This window comes from Anopheles aquasalis, chromosome 3 (assembly GCF_943734665.1).
Source record: "Anopheles aquasalis chromosome 3, idAnoAquaMG_Q_19, whole genome shotgun sequence".
NCBI classification, from domain to species: Eukaryota; Metazoa; Arthropoda; class Insecta; order Diptera; family Culicidae; genus Anopheles; species Anopheles aquasalis.
The window spans coordinates 27,239,950-27,263,258 of NC_064878.1; the positions used below are offsets into that span (position 1 = coordinate 27,239,950).

General features: G+C 46.9%; 1 protein-coding gene across 3 annotated transcripts in view; it reads left to right on the forward strand.

Annotated features, from left to right (window-relative positions):
* Positions 1 to 23,309, forward strand: part of LOC126578342 (ecdysone receptor) — a 215,029-nt gene that overhangs the window by 88,967 nt on the left and 102,753 nt on the right. For all 3 annotated transcript variants that reach the window (XM_050240796.1, XM_050240795.1, XM_050240794.1), the window contains exon 4: positions 151 to 323. In XM_050240796.1, the coding sequence (XP_050096753.1) occupies positions 151 to 323 (173 nt within the window). The remainder of the gene's footprint in view (positions 1 to 150; positions 324 to 23,309) is intronic.

A 23,309-nucleotide genomic window follows, 5' to 3' on the forward strand; every position in this document is an offset into this window, starting at 1 on the left:
ACTGACAAGGCCGGCGCCGTCGTCGCGAATGCTCTTTGTTTAGGTCTCGGGCTCGCATTAGATCGATCAGCTACATGTGTGTTGGTAGAAGGCATCATATTAATGGATATAGAGTTAATATAATTTTTTCCTCTTTTTCCCACCAACCAGCACCGAAGAGTGGATATCCTCACCTAGTCCGGGTAGCGTGCAAGGATCGGCACCGCCACTGAGCCCCTCGCCGGGCTCGCAAAGTCACACCTACACCACCACCATGTCGAATGGTTACTCATCACCGATGTCAACCGGCAGCTACGATCCGTACAGTCCAAACGGCAAAATGGGTAAGTACATCTCATTCTTTCTATCTTTTTAATCGAATGTCCAGTCGATTGTTTAGTCAGATTCCCAGGAACGATCGATCTGATCGCTCAATAGTGTTACGATCACGGAGGAGGAATGAAAAAGGATTTTTCCGGGATAAATTAAACAAAATAATTACCAAATAGAAATAAAATAAGCACTTCAAATTGCGCCAGGTTATTAAACAGTAGCTTCAAATGCTGACATTGTATTTGGCGCTACTGACAATGACGCATGTTTACGCTGTTACAACAATGTTCTGACAATGTTCATCCATAAAATTGTCCTACCAGGACACGCAACAGCGCAAGCAAAGGCGAACGCATGGTATACATCCATTTGGTTCATTAAGGAACACGCTTTCCCAACAATGTCAGCAGCAGCAGCACTGTACTGTGCTGTTTGACCGTAGTTCGTGGTACTATTTATTTATTTCATTTACTGCTTAACACTGCTGCTGCGGTTCTGCCACGAGCTGCTCGTGCAAATAAAAAGGGTAGAATTTGTACGATTTTTTTTGACGCTACATTGTTGCAAAAGTGTGCTTCAAACATTTCGCAACCATTCTGACCCGGGAAATGGGAGCTTCGCTATCTGTGGACCAGTGTCGATAGTGTTTTCAATTAGACGGGGGCGTTATTGATGTTAGAAGAAACGGGAGAAAAAAGCATTAAAATAACAGTGCAGGATCGCCGTCAAGGGCCACAACATAACAGAGTGTTCCGTGAGCAAACACCATCACCGGCCGAGTGTTGCTAGTCAATACTCCACTGAGGAGGCACGATTTTTAAAGAACTTTGCCAACGCTTTGCCACACGACACCGTGGCCTTGTTCTTATGCTACGGCAGCGACTGGTGCTGCCTCGGTGGCGGTCAACAGCGGGTGCTATTATGGTAACGAGCCAATCGGAGCGACGATCGAGGGGATCTGCATCGGGTTTTAGATAATATCTCCAACAGAAACTCGCGTGTCACGATGTCTTGATGCCTCTGTCTCTGTCTGTCTGTTTGTAGGGGTTTCCCTTTTGAATTTGCCTCGTTTAAATGGGTTTACCATTAATACAATCCATCGTCTTGCTTTGGTTGGACGGTTGGCACCAATCCTCCAACAATTCCATCCGCTCCAAGGTTTGCAACCTTGGTGGGGGGTAGTCTGGCTGGTTCTTGCTGCACCAGCTGACAACCGCTAATCCATAGTAACTGTAACGAAGTCACGACTTTCCTTGGCCCTGGCAGAAGCGAAAAACGTGCACCACCGTGGTCTGCTGTTGCTGGATGCTGACCCGGGGGTAGGCTGGCCAATCCAGTAAACTACTTCAACATTGAACTTTTGCTGAATCTCGTCGGTCCGTAGACGGCTACAAACTACAAGCAAAGAACGTGGTTCGGTGCTGGCTACTGCTAGTGAGTGTGGTTGTGAAGTTCTCTTTGGAATTCACGTGTGTTTCTGAAATTAGCGAGTGACGTGCGGCACCGCACTTCCTGTCGCGAAAGTGGCCAGCCATCAATGCTTCTATTGCTGCTGCTGCTGCTGGACCACTTTCGCGCTCATTGTGCTAATGAGTCGTGGGGGCACCACATTTTCAAACGCACAGTTCGCAATGTGTGCACTGTCTGGGGGGGATGGCATGAGACTTATGCTGCCTCACATAGATGCACATAGAAAAGTGAAACAACACCTTCGTGACGCGGACGACGGCTTCAGTCCCTGACGCTATGGTTGCAAAATGGAAATGGAAAAAAGCACTTCTTTCACTTTTCGCGTGCCACTGCAGTACACAGCAGCAAGTCCCACATCGCCGGTCTGGTGCTCTTAATTCATCATTTCACTCACCATAATCCGGCCATGCAGCGAGTGCGCCCGTGTGTGATGGTTCCGTTGGATGAATCTCTCTAACGCAGGACGGGGACGCATTTTCTACTCCAATTAAAAACGAAACTTGCGGCGGTGGCGGCGGCGGTATCGTCGTCGTTGTTGCTCCAGTTTTCTGCCTGCCTGCCTCAGCTGAAGCGACGGACATGGTGTAGCGATCACCGCCGCTAGATCTTCATTATCAATTAATGCACCTCGGTGTAGCGCCTTAACATCCTAGCGGCAAGTCGAATCACGGGGAGAAAAAAAGAGAAGAAAGAAGAGAAAAAAAACACATCACAACATGATGCTGAAGGGAGTAACAATCCATCCATAATCAGTGGAGTGTTTACTGGATCGAATCAGAGAAAGGAGACAAGTGTAGAGCGACCAGCAGTGAGAGAGAGAGTACATTTGATGTTAAGGTACTTCACCTAGAAAACCTGGACGCTTTACCTTTCACTGACTGCGTGGTGCCCTTCGAGGACCACAAGCACCAGGCTCTCGTTGGTGGTCTCTGGTCGATGTGTAGAGAAGAGGACGCAACCAGGGCAGACCTCAGGTGGTGGTGTAACAGTGACCGGAAAAATGATAAAACCTTTCCTTAGCTTGCTTCTTTGCGCTTTTCCCAATATCTTCTCCAATCGCCCCCGTTTTTCTTCTTCTCCTTCATTCCTGTCCCACAGTGGCACTCAGCGTGTGCATGTGTCGGGAAGATAATTGTTGAGGACAATCCACCAAGCAAGAACTGCAAGAAGGCGAACCGCATCGCTGCTGCTGCTGCCTCTAGGCGTGAGCTGCGTCCGATTGTAAACCGGAAAAGCCGGTTGTGTTGTGGCAGAGAAGACCTCAACGTGCTGGTGGCCAATCGCCACCAGCCGATCGGAGAAGGTTCCCTCTCTGAGTCTCCTTTTTTAATGGCGGTGTGCGGATACCTTCGCCTTTTTCTGTAATTGCAACAAATAGCCGACAGTTGCAATAGTTTGCAATTATCAATTAAACCAAATGACACTCCCTCGGTGTGGTATTCTTGCTCGTCGTCGTCACATTCTGCTGCCGAAGTTATGTCCCGGAGTCATGAGTTTTACTTCAAAGCTTGAGCTTCTGTTTTATGTTTTTTTTTTGTAGAGCGTCAGAGCGACAGAGTTTATAGACGTTAGTCAGCTTTGCAGAAGAACAAAGCGATTGTAAACTTTTGCCAAGATTTATTATGAATTCATCTTTTCATCTTAAATGGATAAGAGTCTCATCGACAAGATCAACAAATTCCAACGTTGTGAGTTACTATTCCCCGGCTGACTCGCCGTGCGCCAAAAAAACAAGCGCCTCACTACACATTATGTACCTATGTTCCGGCTGGTTCCGGTGCTTTGCCACCCCCCCCCCCCCCCATTTTATGTATTTAAACGGCTACGGTTACCCCAGGTCGTGTCTGATTCGTCCTTCAAGAGTCATTCCAAGGACACCACGGGTTCACGTCACTCGGTCTCGGAGCTGAATTTCACCAAACTCTGCGATGGTGCGATGCTTTCTCTTTCGTTCTTTTGTAACCATGGACCCCCTCCCCAGTGGTTGTATCTTAGCGCAGTTACCATCCTCCATTCTAGAGAAAGTCTTCTTCCTTTACCTCTCCCCAAAGTCGTACATTTCGTAATCGACTTGTGTTGGAGAGGGAAGTTTTGAAATTTCGTTCTTCTCGAAACGAAACGAACACATAATCGCTCGAGGGAAGGATATTCAACACCACAAACTTCGGTTACTGCAAGAGGTTAACTAAGGGCACCGTGTCCTAGGTCGCATTTCGCGTGCGCGCAACATTCGAGACGGAGAAAGTTGGAAGCAGAACTGGGGAACTGGGAGTGCGTGGCAACAACACACCGACCACCACCGACGCTGTTGCTGGGTATTTACTGTCACAAGGACGTGCCAACGAGATAGCATAGAATGGGCGGACGACGGAGACGGGGACAGGGACGGGGTTGGCAATAAGCGAAAACCGAAAATACTTTGCCCCGGCTCCGGTCGGTGCGCGCCACACTGCGGTTCGTGAGGTAGGTTCGGTGCTGCTGTTGGCCCTTTATTTATCATCCACGCAGACGAATGCGCTGCGACGACGGCTGGAATGGACCGACCTGGACTGGACCTGGCCACCGACGAGCACGACGAGCACTGAACAACCTTCGGAAAGGTCACTCAACTGCGGGTTGCGCACGGTACCACCGCGCCCTTTAATACTGGTGTTGTGGTGGTGCCAAGCGCGCTACGTGCGCTATTTTATCTACTCGCATGATGCCCTTCCAGAGTCCGGAGAGGGCTGGCTGGCTGACTGGCTGGCTGGCTGGCTGGCGTGGTTGCAAATTAATGAAGTTAAGAAGGATCCTGTGCTTCGGTTGCCGGCGGGAATGACGTCAAAGCGTATCAGGGTCCGGTGCTTTTAGGGATCCGTTTAGGGGTTGGGTTTTTTTATAATCTTTTTCCGTGTATTTCAGTTGAGTTCCACGTTGTGGAGCTGCGGAATCGTATTGGTACGGTGACGGAGAACACAACTCCATAATCTCCATCATGTTGTTAGCGAGCTTTTACTTTTGAGTTCATTTTATACGAGCTTCTCATATAGTTTTATTTAAACTGTTTGATATTACTTTCATCTAAATTTGGGTAAAGCAGTTTTTGAGGAGTTTTTGGTAATTTTGTCAAAAGATTTAAAAATATTTTACGGACTGGGTCGTCGGCTGTCATTCGCTTGCTCAGTTTGACGATTAAAATGCACTAGCTTATTCCTTTATGATTTTAATTTCTGAGAGAAGTAAGGGAAACTGAGCGTATTTCATCCGATACCTGGTTATTGGTAGCATTAACTTTATATGTTTACATAAATATGACATTTACTAGCAAGATAACCAATCGCTTCATGCTTTAGATAAGCTTCTAGTATTTTTAAAACAAGTTTGAATTTATTAGGCAACCTTCTTTTCTATAAATACTTAACTGACTTTTAATATTAGTTTTGATACTCTCTTTTTTCATAAATTCAAGATTCTAGTTGGTATGCAACACCAACATAACCTAATTGAGCTCGATTTGATTATGATAAACAACTTTGTTGGCCACCTGCGGTATCTACTAACGAGCCAAGAGCCACTCGACCTACACGACGTTCGACACTGACCTGTGTCAAGGGAGAGAACGCAATGTTGTGTCTGTATCCGAACCGAACCTGACCGGTCTCACTCGAAAATCAACCCCCCCCCCCCCGCCCCCCCCAGCAACCTCCACATCGACGAAACAAGGCCTACCAGTACCATAAGCGTCCTCCGAAATTCTCCCTGCCCTAAAAACAGACCCTGGGAAAACCGAGCGGCTGGCGGACGACTGGAAAGGGACGACTCCATTCATTTCCAATTCCATTCCGTTTCGTGCAACCCAGCCCAGCCCAGCCCAACACTCGGATCGATTTTTGTCTGTCTGTCTGGCCACCGGAGGAGCTTCACACAACGCCCCAACTCCTTCCTCTCCTACGCTGTGGTGTCGTTCATGTCACATTGACGCCAGCCACCACCGCGGGACCTGCCTCAATTCTGGCCCAGACCTACCCCAAAAAAGCACCCAAAGAGGGGGGGGGGCAATGGGGGAAGTGGAACAATTCCCCTGGCACTGACATTGCCGTGCACTTGTACGGGGTTTCGTTCGCAAACGGCGTTGTCGTCGTCGTCGTTGTTGCATGCGCAGTGGCCGTTTGGTCGGTTGGTGCGTCACGTTCCGTAGCTCGCGATAATTAGAGAATAATAAGTTCCCGGGGATATGCGGCAGCAAATCTCGTCCCGTTCTCGATTCCCACCCTCTGGGGTCTGCTGACAATGTTGTTGTCTGATGGATGACAGCGAAGGTTGAATGCACCGTCCTGGGGCGGCGGGGTGGAGCAGTGATTGCACTGACAGATATCACACAGATGCACCAAATTACACTCTGTCTGTGGATCGATGTGTGTCTGTGTCTCGTGGTGAGAGGGGGGGAGGGGGGGGGGGATGACCATCGGCGTATGTATCAGTTCCACTTTTCGTGATAACATACCCCCTTTTTCCTCTTCACTTCTTTCGCCTTCTCCTCGTTTTCCGAAATGCGCACGGATGTGGATGATGAATCTCTAGATTAAAAATGCAAAACTACTAACACCAACAATGATACCGCCCCCGGGAGGGGTGGATGTTTTGTTTGGGAGAATAAGGTTGATCGGGGGTAGTGAAGGGTGTTGTAGGGGTATGCCAATTGTACCGGGCCCATACAGTGACGTGCACGCAACACGGTAGAATGCTCAATTTAGGTTAAAAAAATGTTAAATTTTCCAATGTTGTTACCAAGTGTTTTGTACACGTTTGGTTTGTGTATTTCATTTGTTCCACACTCTTTATTATTTATTTTTCAAACTGATCTTTTTCGTTCGATTTATTCGTTTTCGGTGATAATGTATCATATTTCACTTGACGGTTTCTATATTTATAAATTCCTCTTTTGCTTAAATGCGGTGCATCGTATACACTGTAAAGATCGTCTCCACTTGCTATCCATGATGTGCTCGGTGACAGTATCACAGCATCGCATGGATGAGCGATTCCGGATGCCGACAACAATCGTGTCCATTCCATCATGGATACACCGTAGTCGAGAGGCGCATCGCTAGGGAACAGATACGTACAGTAGGAGATACGTGAGCGAGGGAACGGAAGGGAGGAACCTGGGGGGGTAGCAGGTATCATGTCTGGCTTCCCTGGCAAATAATATCCAAGATTCACACCAAACAACCAACCGGTTCCGCCTTTCGGTGGGGCCAGGTTGCGTTGAGGTAGGTCCGCTCCGTACCGAGATCCAAATCCAAACGGGGGTGCACGGGAGTGCACACGATGCGCAGACAACGCCGACGCACATGGACACATGCTGCACATTAGTCACCGCAACAACGGCGTGACGGATGGTCGCTTCCGTCGCTGTCCACCTCCGTCACCATCATCTTGATGCAATTTTAATGACCTTCTGCCAGGCGTAGGGTGTGGAGGGGGTGGGTGACGCATTTGGATGACGAAAATGAAACAAAACCACGATGGAACCATGCACCGCTATCACCACTGCACTTGGGTGCAGTTCACTCGTTGGCGCTGATAAGAACCGCACCGCAAAGAAAGAAGAAAGAGGGTGCGAACGGACCCAGTGAGTGCTGCAATCGCTTCTTTGTCGTTCCGGACCATCGTGTATTGACCGGAGGGAAGGAAGAAAAGTGGTGGTGCAGCATCGTCTCCTCTCCGGCGTCTTGACGGGGTTTGGCTTCAATGAAGTGCCACAACAACAACAAGGAAAAAAAGGTAGAAAACAACGTGTTTGCAAGGTGTTCGCACACCAACCAACCAACCAACCAACGGAGCTCTTCGTCTGTTGAACCGCAAATTGAGTTACTATTTGTCTGGATGATGATAAAGCCGCGTTCCCGGTTATGAAAGGAGGATCAACCGATTCACTGACGCAACTGCCTATTTTGAAATCGTTTTCAAGTGGATTTGAGGACCACGCACGCGTTTCATTGACTTGCCAGAAGTATTCCTCAAAAAAACGGGATCAAAAGTGGTCCGAAATATTACAAGAAGTCATTTCTGCAATGCTTTAGACCCTCCCTAAATGACTCATTCGTCAGACCAGTCCTCGGCAGACTCTTCAGCCTTCATCGAAGGCCTTCAAGACGTTTATCGGTCGTTAGCAGCACCAAGAGTAAGCGAGCGACAGAGAAGGGACACCGGGAATGGTTCTAATTGCTTTTTAAGTGTACCAAACACACCGCACACCACACGACAACACACGACAGCCGCTCAGTACCGAGGGGTGTTTATTTTTAGTTAATTTTTTCCTCTTTTCACGTTCACGGGACGACGCACGGTTCTGGGGCTGCGGTTGCGGCTGCTACTGCTGCATCATCATTGCACCGTGCGCGGGCGCCCAGATCCCGGGCCAGATGAATGGAGGAACACACGATGGCGACCGCGACGCACGCCGCCACACGGTGCAAGACGAATTCGGTTGTCGTAGGTCCGATGCGCAATGGTGCTGCTGTCACCGTGTGTATCGCGGTTGTTGCAATTGCACCACCGTGACCTACACCAATCCGTGTTGCTTGGTCGAATCCATGGTCCCCCCCCCCCCCCCGCGGGCGCTGAAGATGATTAATTTGTTGTGCCCTGTTGTGGTTCACTGTTGAGAGTGAGGCTGTGGTATTCATTCAAAAAATGGGAACACCGTGCGCTCGAGGTTGGAATAAAGAAATGTGCGGCTGCGAGCGTAGCTTTACTCAGGGACCGTAGCGCGCCCGGGCGGCTTGATAATGACAATTGTAAACAAAATGGTTGCGGTGGCGAAGGTTCAGGTATTTCTTTGCCATCGAATTGTGCCGCAGAAGAGGCAATGAGAGAGAGATGCATTCTTCAAAAGGTTGTGCGCAGCTTTTCTTTTTTAAAATTGTATTTAGGTTTCTGAGGTGCTCTCGACGCTTTATGAGAGCGTCATAAGACTGTTTCATTTGTATTCTACACACGATTGGAATTGGTGATATTTTGGGATTATTTTTTTGTAAAATGAGCTGTAAAGTTATCGATTTTAGTGCCGTATTGTCTACTTTTTCATTTTGAACCGCATTGTCAATACAACAATTGCTTTATTTTTTTATATAAATTAAAATGCCGTATTCGTATTCAAGACGAGATACATTTGGTACAAGATATTACTGTACCTTTTTATGATGCTGTTGGTTGTGCACTGCACTATGAGTAGGGCTGTAAGAACAGACGGTTTTCGCTACAAAAAAGTAGAATTCTATATTCCAAAAATTATGCTCTTAGTTGGAATTCACGTTTGTATTTTTTTCCATTAGCGCGATTTCAACTGCTATATTTATCGTGCTTCTACACCCAGCGAAATTAAAATAGCACCACCCAGTTTTTTACTTATAAAAAGACGAATAATTAAGTTTCAATCAAATGCTTTCTGCTACATGTGCTAAAAACTGTTACGGATTAAACTAGCATGAGTTTATTTTGTTTGGTTTAGCCGTTTTTTGGAAAATCCTGGAAAACTAAAAAAAGGGTGCGAAATAAAAATAGCACCACTTATGATTTTCAACAAAATTCATTTGTATTTCTCAAAATTCATCATGTTTTTGGCATTTGTTCATGAACTAACTGATTTCAATTAAACAGCTGATTGCAATTAAATGCGATTTCAGCAATTATACCAATGTTTCGAGACAAAAAATCTGAGTTTCAAGCATTAGATGACTGATTTGCTCTTAGCGCTCCAGAACTCGACATTTCAGCCTGTTTACACATTCAAATTGCTTTCTGTTTTCATAAACACGACGTGTAAGCATATACCAAAGGTTTTCTATGTGATTCAGATCCGGAAAACGGGTTGACCATTCGATAACTTCTGTATTTTTATCAGCAAACCACGTTTTGTGCGTTGTGAATGAAGAGTTGCAGCATTATCTTGTTGAAAAACAAAGTCTTGACCCATCAATGATGATTCAAAAGTATCTCTAACATGTGTACATAATCCTCAAACTTCATTTTTATTGTTCTTTAAGCCAACGAATGCCTACTTGAGGCGGAAAAAGTTTTACTATATTTTCAATGTGTGAGCGCCCAAGTTCCAGCCCATCTCTAAATCTAGTCATTGCGCAAATCGAGCTAGTAGTATTGTAAGTCATCTAAACCATCAAGGTTGACCTTTTAAAATCATAAATGATCGAGTTATTCCATTCTTCGGACAGGAAATGTGATTTTTCGCGAAGCTCAGATAATACACTTTATGTAGCTTAGTTAGTTTGTGTCCTCCAAGTCTTTTGAGTAACTCCAAGTGCTCACTACCTGCCAGCATTTGTTGTACGTGACGTGTAGTCACTGTCAGATCTAATTTTGCTCGGATTTATGATGTTGATCTTTTTCCATTCATCAAAATCTGTAGCATTGTCCTGTCATGCTTTGCGGAAACCCCACTTTTCTCCCCACAATTCTCGATAGGATCAAGTTTATCGTTATTTTTCAACATTTTTCCATCAGCTGTGTGTGCTTGATGAAGTATTTGAACCATTTTTCTGTTAGATAAGCTCGCTGGTTATAATAGGTTATAATGTTTACCTTTTCCCTTTTACCCTTTAAAGGTAGGTGGTCTGATGGAATCATAGGAACTAAATCAAAAGGAAAAAAAATGATTTCACTGCTAATTGCACGTACTTAGAGTCCACTTTCATAGTCCTGAAAACCAAAACATAGTTCTTTAAAATGAGTGAAAAAAGTAAAACTAACCTGAGGTGGTGCTATTTTTACTTCGCACTTTTTTTTTATTAAAAATTGAGTTTTAATGTTCATACTTAAAAAAATATCCCATATAGCAGTTCAAAACATCGATAGTGAGCTCACGAATAAAATTAACATAGAGACTGGCATTGTTTCTAAGATTTTTGGAAAAATACTGCCGAAAAACATGGTGGTGCTATTTTAATTTCGCGCAGTGTAGATCAAAAGCAAACAAAATGATCTCTATGTAACGTTTATGACTTTTGTGGCCAAATGCTAGCTAATCAATCACTTGAATTCTTGTCATTTTACACCAACTAGTCACATTAGGCACCAATCTCCATTGCGAATACAACGATTTGCGTCTGTCGTTACAAATCTAATCCATCTAATCCAGCAATTTACCCCAAAATACAACCTTAGCCTGACATCTGCCTCCATTATCCGTGCATAGCGGAGCCAACTATTAGCGACTACAAATGGTGCACCAGCTGCACTCTACCATCGCTCGCCATTTCTAATTCTCCTCTAATCATCGCCAAAAATGGCTGTACCGCGCTGTGCAAGCGAAACACCCTCTTCTCGACTCTCGTTTGTCAGCTGCCGAATTGCCAAAGCCCATCGCGATGAACAGTTGCACTGCAAACGCTGTGCGTGCACCCTTTCAAAACCCACTAATCATCATCATCATCTTCGCACCAACGCTCTGGGGTTACAACGATTCTCAACTGGCCTCGCGTCACCGGTCGCCGGGGGTTTTGATTAAACATCGAAACCAGCTGCCAGACAGACTATTTGAAGACGATTTGCGAGGGATTTGGATTTTTTAGTGGAGCGCTTGAAGGTTTTTTTTGGCCGGTGTCAAGGTTAAGGCATGCTCTAGAGTCTAGACGAACCAGCTGGCTTCGCATGTTCGCTTCGCTAAAAAAAAGGACGTCTGATCCTGCTGCTAAAGTCACTATCCCTGCCGCGCCATTCCCGATAGCACATGCTGTCTATGCTGCTTGAGGCGTTAGAATATTAATTTTCCAAAGCAGATGCTCTACCGATGCCGTCTAGCGAAATGTGCTTAGAAATGTGTTCTTGCGATGCCAAATATACGAGGTTCGCTAATGTATTCCGTGGTTCACGCACCGCCACCACCGGCTGCGGTGTTATTACCATCTTCAAAAGCTGCACCAGCCCTTTACGACCTTCTAAACACACTGGAGCTTCAATTTCTAAGCAAAGTAGAAGATCGTGCTCGCCGTGTCCGTTAGAGCCAGGCCGGCTGACTTCGGACGAATTTTAATTGTTTTTTGTGGCTCCTGATAGCACGGCACGTGGTGCACCGGGCCTCACCTCGGGCTCTCTGCTCAATTGCATCAATGATGGCGCACATGCCATCCGCAAGGTGCATTTGCTTCTCCGATCCCTTCGCGGTCGTCGATTGGCCACACGTTGCTGCTGCGGCTGCCGATGATGCGTACGGAAGACGATGATTTTTCCCCCTTTTTGCTTCTCGAATTGCTCGAGGGAGCACTGGATCTGGACAGGTTGCAGCTTTCAAATGCAACAATTGGCAGCAGACAGAGAAGAGGAGATTGGTTCCGTTTTGCCAATTTGGAACCGATATTGGCGCTGGATCAATTGGTAAAAAGGAGGTGCGTTGTTACCCTTTGAAATAACTTAACAATTAAAATGCTTTTCATGTTTACTGTTTGTCGTTTTTTGTGGACAGCACAAAGCGTTAAGATTTGAGTTGCACTAGCGGCCATTTTGGGAATAAAATTTATTTGATAGAAATGATTTGATAGTTTGTTATTTGAAAATGTAATAACGTTTAAAAATGATTCTAAAATAATCTATTGTGCACAGTTGATTCAATTTAAAGCGATTCTCACATTTTCTTCCTCACATATTATTGCCGCTCTCGGGTGGATCGATCCATCGCATCCGCTTCGCTGGCTGATCGCCTGATGCATCCTGTTTTCAGCCAGTCCAGCCAACGTCCTGCTTCTTGCTGTTTGATCGTGATTATTATTGCCATTATTAAGATCGTTTCGCGTATGGCATTAGAACGCATTGGCCTCGCATATGCTCTCTCCTCCTGGCGGCCCTGTATTCAGCCGGCAATCAAATCTTCTCCCACCGTTCCCCCCGCAGAGACCACCATTATTTGAAGAAAGGGAAACGGAGGAGCTAAATGCGTTGGGCGAAAAAAGTCAAAATGCACCAACACCATCGTCGTCCTCTTCGGTTGGGCTCTGCCCCGAAGCCAGTGGTCAGCGAATAAACGCGAAAGAGATCTTAATCATGCCTATGCCCGGGGAGAAGGCAGACGTTTGCGATGGTGCCACTTTAGTGCAGGAAACGCGAAACACGTCCAAATGGTTGGTGGTGGTCCTAGCTCTTCTTCTCCTCCTCGGCAGCAGGACCTCGTGGCCAATTCAAACAACGAAAACCACAATCCACCCCGCCGCCTTTTCCCCTCTTGGAAAACACTCTTCATGCAGTGGCATCCGAAACCAACGGATCCAAAAAGGGAAGGAAACAAAGATTTCGATCATTGTTGCGCATGTTGCTGGTCTGGTTTTTGGTGCAGCCTTTCGTCAGTCTTTTTTTTTCTCACTCCCTCTCGATCACGCGGCGTTCATTTATTGATCCCAATCGACGATCGACAGGCGGGAAGGATTGTGGATTTTTTTCTGTTTTATATCCATTTTCGGGGACGCTTTTCTGCGCAAACCTCTGCCCAAAAACGTTTGTTTAAGGGTGGTTTTGTCCAGCTGCTGTTATGAAAGGGTGCGCAAGGCTCACGCATGCGTGTTGTCGACGCGGTGGATCGAGTCCTTCATGATCTTTGTTGCATTAAAAAAAAACTTGATTTCGTTTAGTGTATGGCATTAAATCTTTGTTAAAAGGTACAGACACCGTTTGTACAACAAAATGCAGTTCATTTAAAGTTCTTTTCAGAAAAAAATCACTGATTTTTTTCTTCGGATACTCTTGCTCACAGTTCTGTTAGTTAACGTTGTTGATAATTGGTTTCGACGATTATTAAATGTCTGTAGCATAGATGGAATCACAGATACTGAAATTTTGTGAAGAATTTATTGCAAACATAGTGCAATAAATCGCCCAGTAGCGTTGATATCGAATTGTTAAATAATTCCCCCTTTATTAGGGAGTGCCAACATTAGACTCCATTGTAGAATTTCGTGCGCTTTTTCTTCTGCTGCTGCAACCTGTTGCTGTTGCCTTATCACAGCTTCTACAGTGTATGCTGCATTTGGAAGGAAAGGAAAAAAAAACATCCAAACCCATCGCATCCATCCCAAAGAAAAAAAAAAACAATATCTGTGTTCCTGGTTCCGATCCAGCAATTTATCTCATTTCCACGAAATGACCGAAAGCACACAAAGCAAACACCGGCCCGGCCAGATATTAAATTACACGCGCGAGCGCGAGAGAAGCAACGAGTGGCAATTAAATTGCGTCGCTATTAGCCTCGACGAAAAGCGACGACGAATGGTGACCGACGTGCCGGACTCAATTTATGACATCATTAACGTCCGCGGGCCTCGCTCTCGTCCCTCTCCCCCGGGGACGCACCATCGATAGTGTTCTGCTCTGTTTTTGGCGAACATCTCAAACATTCTGTTCTGCCGACTGGAAGAGGAGGGAGGTGCATTACTGCACGTACGACGGGGCGGCACTCGCCGAGTTTCATGTCACACAAAGCACCGGAGGAGGAATGCCGTCGGAGAAGGAATGGTGGATTTTGAGCGAAACCATTCGTCCCTCCCCCCGGCGCATAAATTCGACGCAAATTTATGTGCGGCCAGTGGTGCTGCGTAGCACCACAGCATAGCACTGCATTCCGCGAATCCCATTTCCCGTGCGGCCGATAAGGAGACAGCGGGCGCGAGCGCAACAGATTTTTTTTCGAGCGACCAGCGAATGACTGATTACGCCGCCGCCGTGCTTCGGGCCTGCTTGTATCCAGTCGATCGGAAGGGATCTGGACTCCGAAATCGCGGTCCTCCGGTGGTACGGAATCCTAATTGTTGGCAGCACGTAACTCGAGATCGCATCGAGCTCTCCGTTTGTGTTACTTTTACTATCTTGTTTAGGTTTCGCTCTCTCTGTCTCACTGGATCGCTTGTAAAGTTGTTTGACTTTCGTCATCATCGTTGCGGTGAGCGTCGTCGCCCATGTTCATGTTTCGCATCATCAAACTCCTCAAATCAGGCTGATCAGATTATCTTTCACCTGCAACAGGAGGGGCACCAACAGGGAGATGCATTTTCGCCAGAATTTTGTGCTCAAAATGGCCGAGACCTACCTGTGAGACCGAAAGAGATCCTTAATTAAAGGGCAACCAAACACGCTTGCAAAAGGGGGGGGCACCGGGAGGTCAGCCACATTAATGCGATGATGTGTAAATGATTATGCTGCTGCTGCTGCTGCTCCTGATGCTGCTAACGATGCTGCAACGCAAAAAGGTCGACAAATGACCCGGCGAGTTCCTAATAAATCGTCTGCGTCCCGGTGGGGAATTGCAGTTTTTTCCCCTTTCGGTAAGTTCGTAAATATTGTCTGGTCAAATATCTGCCTCAATTTTGTGGATACCACCAACCAGCATTTCTTTTTCTTCCACGCTTGATCGTTAGTGCGATGGCCATGCGATGCGTAAGAGGCAAGGGACTGAGGAGTGCAGGGAATTTGGTTTTATCTTTCGCATCGCTTGTCCGCCGAGTAATGTTGCCGAAAATCGGCCCATGATGCGGTTGATTGCCGATTCCGGCGTTCCACTGAACGGTGACGGTATCTAGAAACTCAGATTTCAAACCTTCGAGCATCAGGCATCAGCAGAACGACCCTTTTTTGGGGTATTTATGGTGGAAAATATTAGCTTTTTGGCTTTCCAAATGTGAAACAATTGTAGCAAAATTTACTCTAAAAAAACTGCTCAACTGATTCGCAGTAACATCGCGTGAAGCCTTTGCGGCGACCGGGCCGTGCTTCTGCATTAACGATCGCTTTGAGTGAGAAAATGGGTGGCGAGGAAGCCGGTGGAAAAGAGAGAGGGACCATTTGCGGTGCATTACTAATGTGCTCATTTGTCTCGTGGTTGCTTTTTTTACGTTTATTTTATTTTTTTCAGTTGCCTCGTTCTGTGTTCTGGCCATTATTCGGTTCTCGGATTGCACTCCGAGCACTGTGCTACCGAAAAGTGTGTCCACCACAACTAATGCATCAGACCAGCGAAAGAGAGAGAGCAAGAGAGAGGAAGAGAGAGAGCGGTGTTAGTGTGGAAAATGCTGATCCATCCACTGACGAGCGCCAGGAGCTGGTGTAACGCAAACCACGATTGCACTGCTCGACAGCGACCGTGCCGTGGCCCATGACCGGGAGTCCGACCAGGCCAACCGACCCGCCCCCCGGACACATAAAGCCTTTGAAATGGAGCCAAATTGCTAATTTAATTTAATTTGTCTCTCTCTCTGTCTCCCTCTCGCCGGTCGGGGCCAGTTCCGGCCGGCAGTGGTGCTAACAAGCCCGCAACGATCACGTTTTTTTTTTCAGGCAAAGTGGGTAAATGGTGACTAGAGTGAATTAAGTGTGATTAACGGCTGTCAAAAAATGCTGGACACTGAATGCACTTAACGCCGAGCATAATTCGTTTGAGTAACAGATCATACTAATCGTGGGGTTCGTCGCTGCGCCTCGTTGCAGTCTTTCGATCAGATGGGTTACAGTTATCATTTCCAACTCATTTTTACAATATTTTTCCTCCATTTTGTGGCTCCAGCAAGCAGTAAAAAACGCCTTCCAAACCCTTTTTAGTCACCATCTTGGTACTCGCTTTCGATGGAAAGTTATTGGAGAACCTAAATTCATTGGAAAATTTCCATCTAACGGGTCCCTCAGCTCAAACGCCGCAAGCGTGCGATGTGACACTGCACTTTAACTCTACACCCGGGCGCGTAATGTGCAACAGTTGATTGAATTGCACCGTGTCCCCCCATCTTGTCGGGCCCCGCTTCTGAGGCAATGCGCACGGAGCCGCTCGCCGCATTACCGGTAACCGTCGCAACGTCAGTTTCGAGTGAAATGTCATCTTGCTAATCGGCAGCTGGTGGTGGTGCTGCGAGGAAGTGCATTTACTGGGGCTCTCGTACTCGTGCCTCCAGTTGACGGTCGTCTTTTGCGCACGCAGCAAAAATTGTGCTCCAGCCAGAGTCCAGCCTTTTCGTGGTGATGGTGGTGGTTCTGCACCGCACCTGTAGAACCTCATACTGCAGGTAATGCAACACCATTCGAGCACACTTTGCGCACTGCTGCTGCTGCTGCTGCTGCTGCAACCGACAACAAACCTCTCACATTTCGCACCTTCCGCACCTCTACGTCGATCGATTTGTGAAGCAGTAGCCAGGGCTTTGGTGAGCAAGGGAGAGGAAAGAGACGTGGTGGCAAGAAGTGTAAGTTTACGCTGGACGTCGCTGGTGTCTCGGTGCATCGTCTGGGCGGTGCAGGTCGTTCGGTTCCTCAGGTTAGTTGCAAAAGCTATCGCTCGCCGCAACTCTCCGGCCAGATAAACCGGCTCGTTCAAGGTCTTCTAACGGGTGTTTCTTCCGCTCGGCGTCGACCTAACCACCGTCACAGCCCCTCTCTAGAGAGAGAGAGAGAGAGAGAGAGAGAGAGAGAGAGAGAGAGAGAGAGAGAGAGAGGGAGAGAAGCATTACACAAAACTAGAAGTGCGATTAGAAAACACCCCCGGGGGAAGGAGCATCGAAGGTAGAGTGCAACGAGATGCGCACCCTTTCTAATGCATCTGGGCACGTCGTTAATGTGTGGCTCGAAAGGGGGGAGAGGGTGTTGCGTTCACCATTCATACTACTCCACCGGGGTACAAATGGGTTTGACGATTAATTGATTGGATTTCATTCCAGCTCGAAAGCTTTTAGCCGCCTTGATGTGTCCTGAGCTCGTGTGCAATCCATTGCATTGCGTTCTGAGCGCTGAAAAGCAGCGATCGGTTGGTAGAAGAAGAGATAAATTTCACTTTCAATTACCCCGGTGCAGTATCTTACGACACTTTCCTTGGTGGCGTTGAGCTTTGAGTTGACAACGAGAAAGTAAAGAATGGTTTTTATGTTTAAGTAATCGTTGTGGAAGTTTTAAGTATGGATGCATCATTTTAAGTTTGTGCTTTGATTGCGAGAAATGCTTATGAGAAAAGAATTATACTCGAGACCAAATAAGACGGTTACTTTTAAAAATGTACTCCCGACACAATATGATTTTTCAATTAAACATTGTGGTCTCTGGAGTTGATGTTTTGAACAAACAAAATATGTCATCTGTTTTTGCTGTGTTACCAGCCATTAAAATTAATTGAAACTAAACATTTGCTTTCTCTGAGTCTTTCATCACCTCATCTTGATGTTGGATGATATTGTCTGCAAATTCGAGTTCATTTGTGTTAGCAAAGCTTAATTACTAGTTATAGAGAGTGGAAAATATACTCACTAAAAGTGTGAAACAACAAACAGAAATGATTTTGAATTCTTAAAAGAATTGTAGTTAAAATGATGGCTTAGTCGTGGATTTTATTTGGTACATGAACCCGCTTCCAGAACACCATTCTTCACCCTTTAAGTTGCAGCGGAAGAAAGCAAAAATCTTTTCAAACCGACAAGCAAGACAGAGAAATAACAGCAGCTCCTGTTCGCAACGCTCGACGAGTGCAAATCACCGAGAAAAGAATGAAAACCCCTTCCTAACCGAACCAGGCCAGACCAGGCCAGGCCAGGGGTCTAGGTTGGTTGGTTGCCCCAGAAAATGCATCTCGAAACCGGGCCGCCGCCATCAGGGGTCGTCAGCTGCACCGGGCCCGGGATGCAACAGAGATCGCGTGCACTTTTCTGGGAACAAAAATGCATCCAAGATGCAGCGGCAGTGCGGTGGCCGCTGTGTGAATGTGTGCTGCATAGAGTCGCGTCCCCCCCTCCCCCCCCCCCCCCCCCCCTTCAAATCGCCACAGATGGTACCGAAGGGAAGACGAAGGAAATCCCACGACCATTTGCAGATTTTCTTTGTTTTTTTTCTGCTTCTTGCGTCTGTTCTGCTTCCTCTTGGTCTTCACTTGGGCGTACGGCGAATGCATTTCGTATGACGCGTTCACGGTGCATTCTATGGGATGGAGCGAGTAACAACGCATCTCCCGATCTCACCCGGGAACCGATATTCTCACGCAAAGCCACACCATATCACGAGCCTTTTGTCATCAACTTTTCGTTCTCACTGGAAACGTTGGAATGGGGGACGCGCTCGGCGCTCCCGGATCCCGGAGATTAGAAAACACAAAACCTGATCCCAGTCGCTGTTCATCAGAATCGCTTAGCTTTACTACATAAAAGATGAACTTTATGATGGAGCAGGCTGCTGGTGGATGGTATTTCTGATGTGTGATTGCAGATAGCCATGCCAGGGTTGGCTTTCTGGTGATAATGTGAATATTAAGCTGCAGCTCTGTGGCGATGCAATTCCGATTGAATGTCCAGAGGATGGTGCATTTTATTGCTTTGCCATGTTGACAGCCTACTAGCATCTGTAAAGGTGGCTGGCAACGATACCAACTTTGACCGTAAAGAAACTTCAATTGGCGATCATTTAGCGACGTGCGAAATTTTATTTCAAACTTTATGCAACGATTGCAACATTGTTTTGCAATTAACTGACACATATCGAACAGATGCGCATGCTGCGCTCATTTTGACAGTTCTTTGCAGCGAATTTCCAATCCAGTTGGATAAGAAGCAACTTGGATCTGAAAGAAAGTGTCCTTCACTTTAACCGTGCTTGGCCACGACAGTAACTTTGTGCTTACCTCTATTTGACAGTTCTAAACGGAAAAATTCTATCGTGATTATACACCTTAAAGCTTAGTAGAGTTGCAAAGAGCTAAAAATGTTAAATGAATATTCATCTGGATGATTAATGCGTCGTTTATCACTCGACAAACGCTTAATGAGAAAATCCTCCATAAACACAGCTGAACAAATCAAAGAAAGTAAAAACAAACAAACCAATTGGCCAATTAGCACTCGGCTGAACGCTAATCACTTGCAACACCACCAAACCATCCAAACCGATCCGATCCGAGGTGCAGCTGAATTTGGGAATCTCGCAAAAGCGTCACAAGAACATTCCCGCGCGCCTCACGACCTTAAATCCTTGCGTTGCAAACGCCGCATACACAACGGACTTACCTGACGCCGCGATGGCCACGGCCCCTTTTGTTGTTGTTTCTTTGTCGAGCATAATATGCAAATGACACCTTTTTATTGCTTCGAAATGCGCTTTAGGCCAACAAACGTCACCATTATACCACCGGCACCATGGCAGGCACTTCTGTGTCACAGCACAATTACATCATCAGCATCGCGGGGTGGGGGTGGGTGTAATAAAAGCAATGAACTCCACAACCAACTGACCAGCCGTGCTCTGCGTGGTGTCGTTGTTGTTGTTGTTACCGGCGCATTTGCATCAACCAGGCTGACCACATCACTTTCGGCGTCGTTGTCGTCGTCGTCGACGGTGCTGTGAGACGCATTTCAAATGTTTTATGCGATGCGCCTCTTTCGCGTGACCATTCTACACACTATCTGTGGGCCAGCGATAGCTTCCTGGCGCCGGTGTCTCGCTGCAACATTTCGTACGGAAGGGAGGAGAAGTTAGTGTCACGTCCGTCCAAAGCTATCCACATTGGGCATCATCATCATCATCATCATGATGGCCGGCGGAAGTATGATGATGGCCCCAGTGTGTGCCTTAAAACAAAGAAACTAAACTTCCCGTAGGACACACCAAAATATGAATATTAAAAATGTCTCTCTTTCGATTGTTTTTTGTTTTGTGTTTTGGTTTGTTTGGTTTGCGCTCTGCTGGTGCGTTGTCATTTTGGCATGATCTCGGGGGCTGCTGCTTATCTCCGTTCTTACTCTTCCATCGCCATCACACAAGCAGCACGGTCGAGGCACGGTGGTTCTCTGTAGCGTTTCATGCCGGTGAAAGGAATATAAAATGGTCGTTTTACTTGTCCTGATTTGTCATTTGGCTGCGTTTTTGTGACTCATTTCGCGGAACGTGCCGTCGTGCCGCGTGAGTGCTGGCCGCTGCTTTGCCTCCTCCTGCTTTAGCCACTCCGCAATGCTGCGGATGCCTTTTGCATCCTCTATTGCCTTATTATTCCATATTTTCGGACTTCCTTTGGCTTTCCTGTGCCTGGTTTGGTGGTTCATGTTACTGCTTTTGTTGCTTTTACTTCTTTTCTTTTGTTTTACTTATTTGTTTTATTTCTGATGCTCATTTTGACAACCAAATTCGACGGGATTAAAGCGTAAAAAAATCTCATCAGTAACGCTTCTGCTATTTCGTTCGATCACAGAGAGATCACTCTGCAGGAACACAGTGCCTTCGCTGCAGTCCAATCATGGGCGAATAGAGGCGGCCCCCAGTGCGCTGGATGTTGCATGCCGTGTTGCGGGAATGCAAGGTCACCGACGGTGGCCAACTATCGTCATCCTCCGCAGGACAATGCTAAATCTTCGCCCTTGTCATACGCCAACCGCCATGCGCAGTTGACAGCTCGGTTCGACAGCCTCTCGACCAGGAGGTAACTGGTCGACGAATAGGAAGGCGTAGGAGCAGCAGCATTAAACGACATCCACAATGCGTCAACAGCAACAACGCCAACAGCAACTCCACGCAATAATTAATCTGAGACACACACCGATGTGTGACGTCTGGTCCCCCGGGTTTGGTTTCTGTTTTGGATTCTCGAATTGGAGGGGAGAGGGTCATAAAGGTACTAGATTACTCGGTGAGCCGTTGGTACCACGGGTTTGATACGCTTAATTTCACATTGCTGCACCACTCGCCCGGCCGTTGTGTGCGACAGGAAGAATGGCTGCTCGGTTTTGCGCACCATGCCACTATGCAAATGTGCTGACCACTAGCGAAACGCGATCGATAACTCGGCACAGGAACGTTGCGGCGGGCGATAGTGTAAAGGCGTTCCGTTGCCTTTTAATCAACTGGATAATCTTGAAAATTAAAAATATGCAACCGGCCGGTCAGCGAATGGCCCTTTCACTTTGCCAGACGCGGACAGAGGGATGCATCTTGTCCCGGTCCCGGTGGTGCTTTCCGTGGACGAAAATAACCTCACAATTCATGCTGATCATGGCAACCACCTTCCGCTGCAGTGATTTTCATTGTCATGCTGTCTCATTAAGAAGTGTTGTGGTGGTTTTTAGTCGCTTTTGACGTTGCCTTCAGATACTTTTTTAAAGCAACTCCACCAAATAAATGAAAATCTGCGCCCGCGTACAAGCTACTGCCATTCGCAACAGGCGCGCATTCTTAATGCGTTGCATGGTTACGTGGATTCCGTCGCTCCGCAAAATACCAAATGTCACCGGCGTTGGCCTCCTTCGCTCACTCGCTCACTCTCTCTCGCCTCTTTCAATTGCACGACGGCATCGTAGCACACCGGTAACACCGGTGGTGGGTTGTCCGTGTCCGTTGGTGAAGATTTATGATCGTTTAATAAAGTCCGACGGCATCGGAGTGCTATGATGATGTTGGGGGCCAAGTTCAAAACACCGCCAACCGAAGGGCTCGAGCTCGGGCTCTACCTACCTCTTGGTTGGTTTGTTGACTGACTGACTGGCACGATGCGGATCGCGATGCAAAGATCAAAGTCAACGGTGGAGGCCACGACGACGCACCAGTACGCGCTACTTTACTAACGTAGAGGTAACGGAACGTCTTGCCCCCGCCTCCGGTAGCTTGTGGAGGTGGAGTGGAGAATTCAAAATTAGTCTCCTCTTCGGCATCATCGCAACCTTCACGATGTGGTATTTCACGAACGAAACCAACACGCGACTCCGTGAAGATCTAATGTCACTTCTTGTCTGTCCAATACAGGCGAGTGCTCCATGCGCCATTTGATGATCAGAAATTGGCAGTTTGCCAACGTGACTTCTGTCAAGCAGACTTCCGACGAGTTGCTTTACCTTGTATCGGTGCGTCTATGCTGCTTTTATGCTGATGCTGAGGGATGGAGTCGGTGAATAGAAGAATATTGAACTCAAAGCCAAGTTCTCGTATTTAGCGGCATACGAAGTGATTCATCATTGCAACTACCTCAACTTTCCCCTTCTCTGCTCCTGATCAAATCCTCGGTGAGGAAGAAAAAATGTGAGAAAGTGGCCAACGCTTGAAACCGCGAGTGCAGCTGTCCGCCGTCACGCCAATTTCTTCCACTAGGTTGGTATTTACTGTTGTTGCACACAAGATCGCATTGTTTGAGTGCGAGTGCACACGGATCACAATTGTGCACGGTGCGCGCACTAATGGGCAGTTGATCGTCGACCGGAGAAGAAAGTGAAACAATTGGCAATGGTGGCAAGTACTTGGCGCGAGCGCGTGAAAGTGAAACCGATCGACAAGAGCTCAAGATTGAGAGAGGGTAAGGGAGGGAAACTGAAACCAACCGATTGGCTTTGGGAAAATTCGACTGCAACAAGTCTAAGCCGTATGGTATGACATCAGTCAACCAGCACCAGAGAAAGCTGGAGCTCGAGAAGTTGAAAATTTCAGGATTTTGAGAACCTCGTCCTCAGGAACTTATACTTGATAACATCCGGTGACCATGTAGAGTTCAAACAGACCTTTAATTGAGTTATCAAAAAAGGTAATTCAAAATTGAAGTCCACCACCACCTGCGT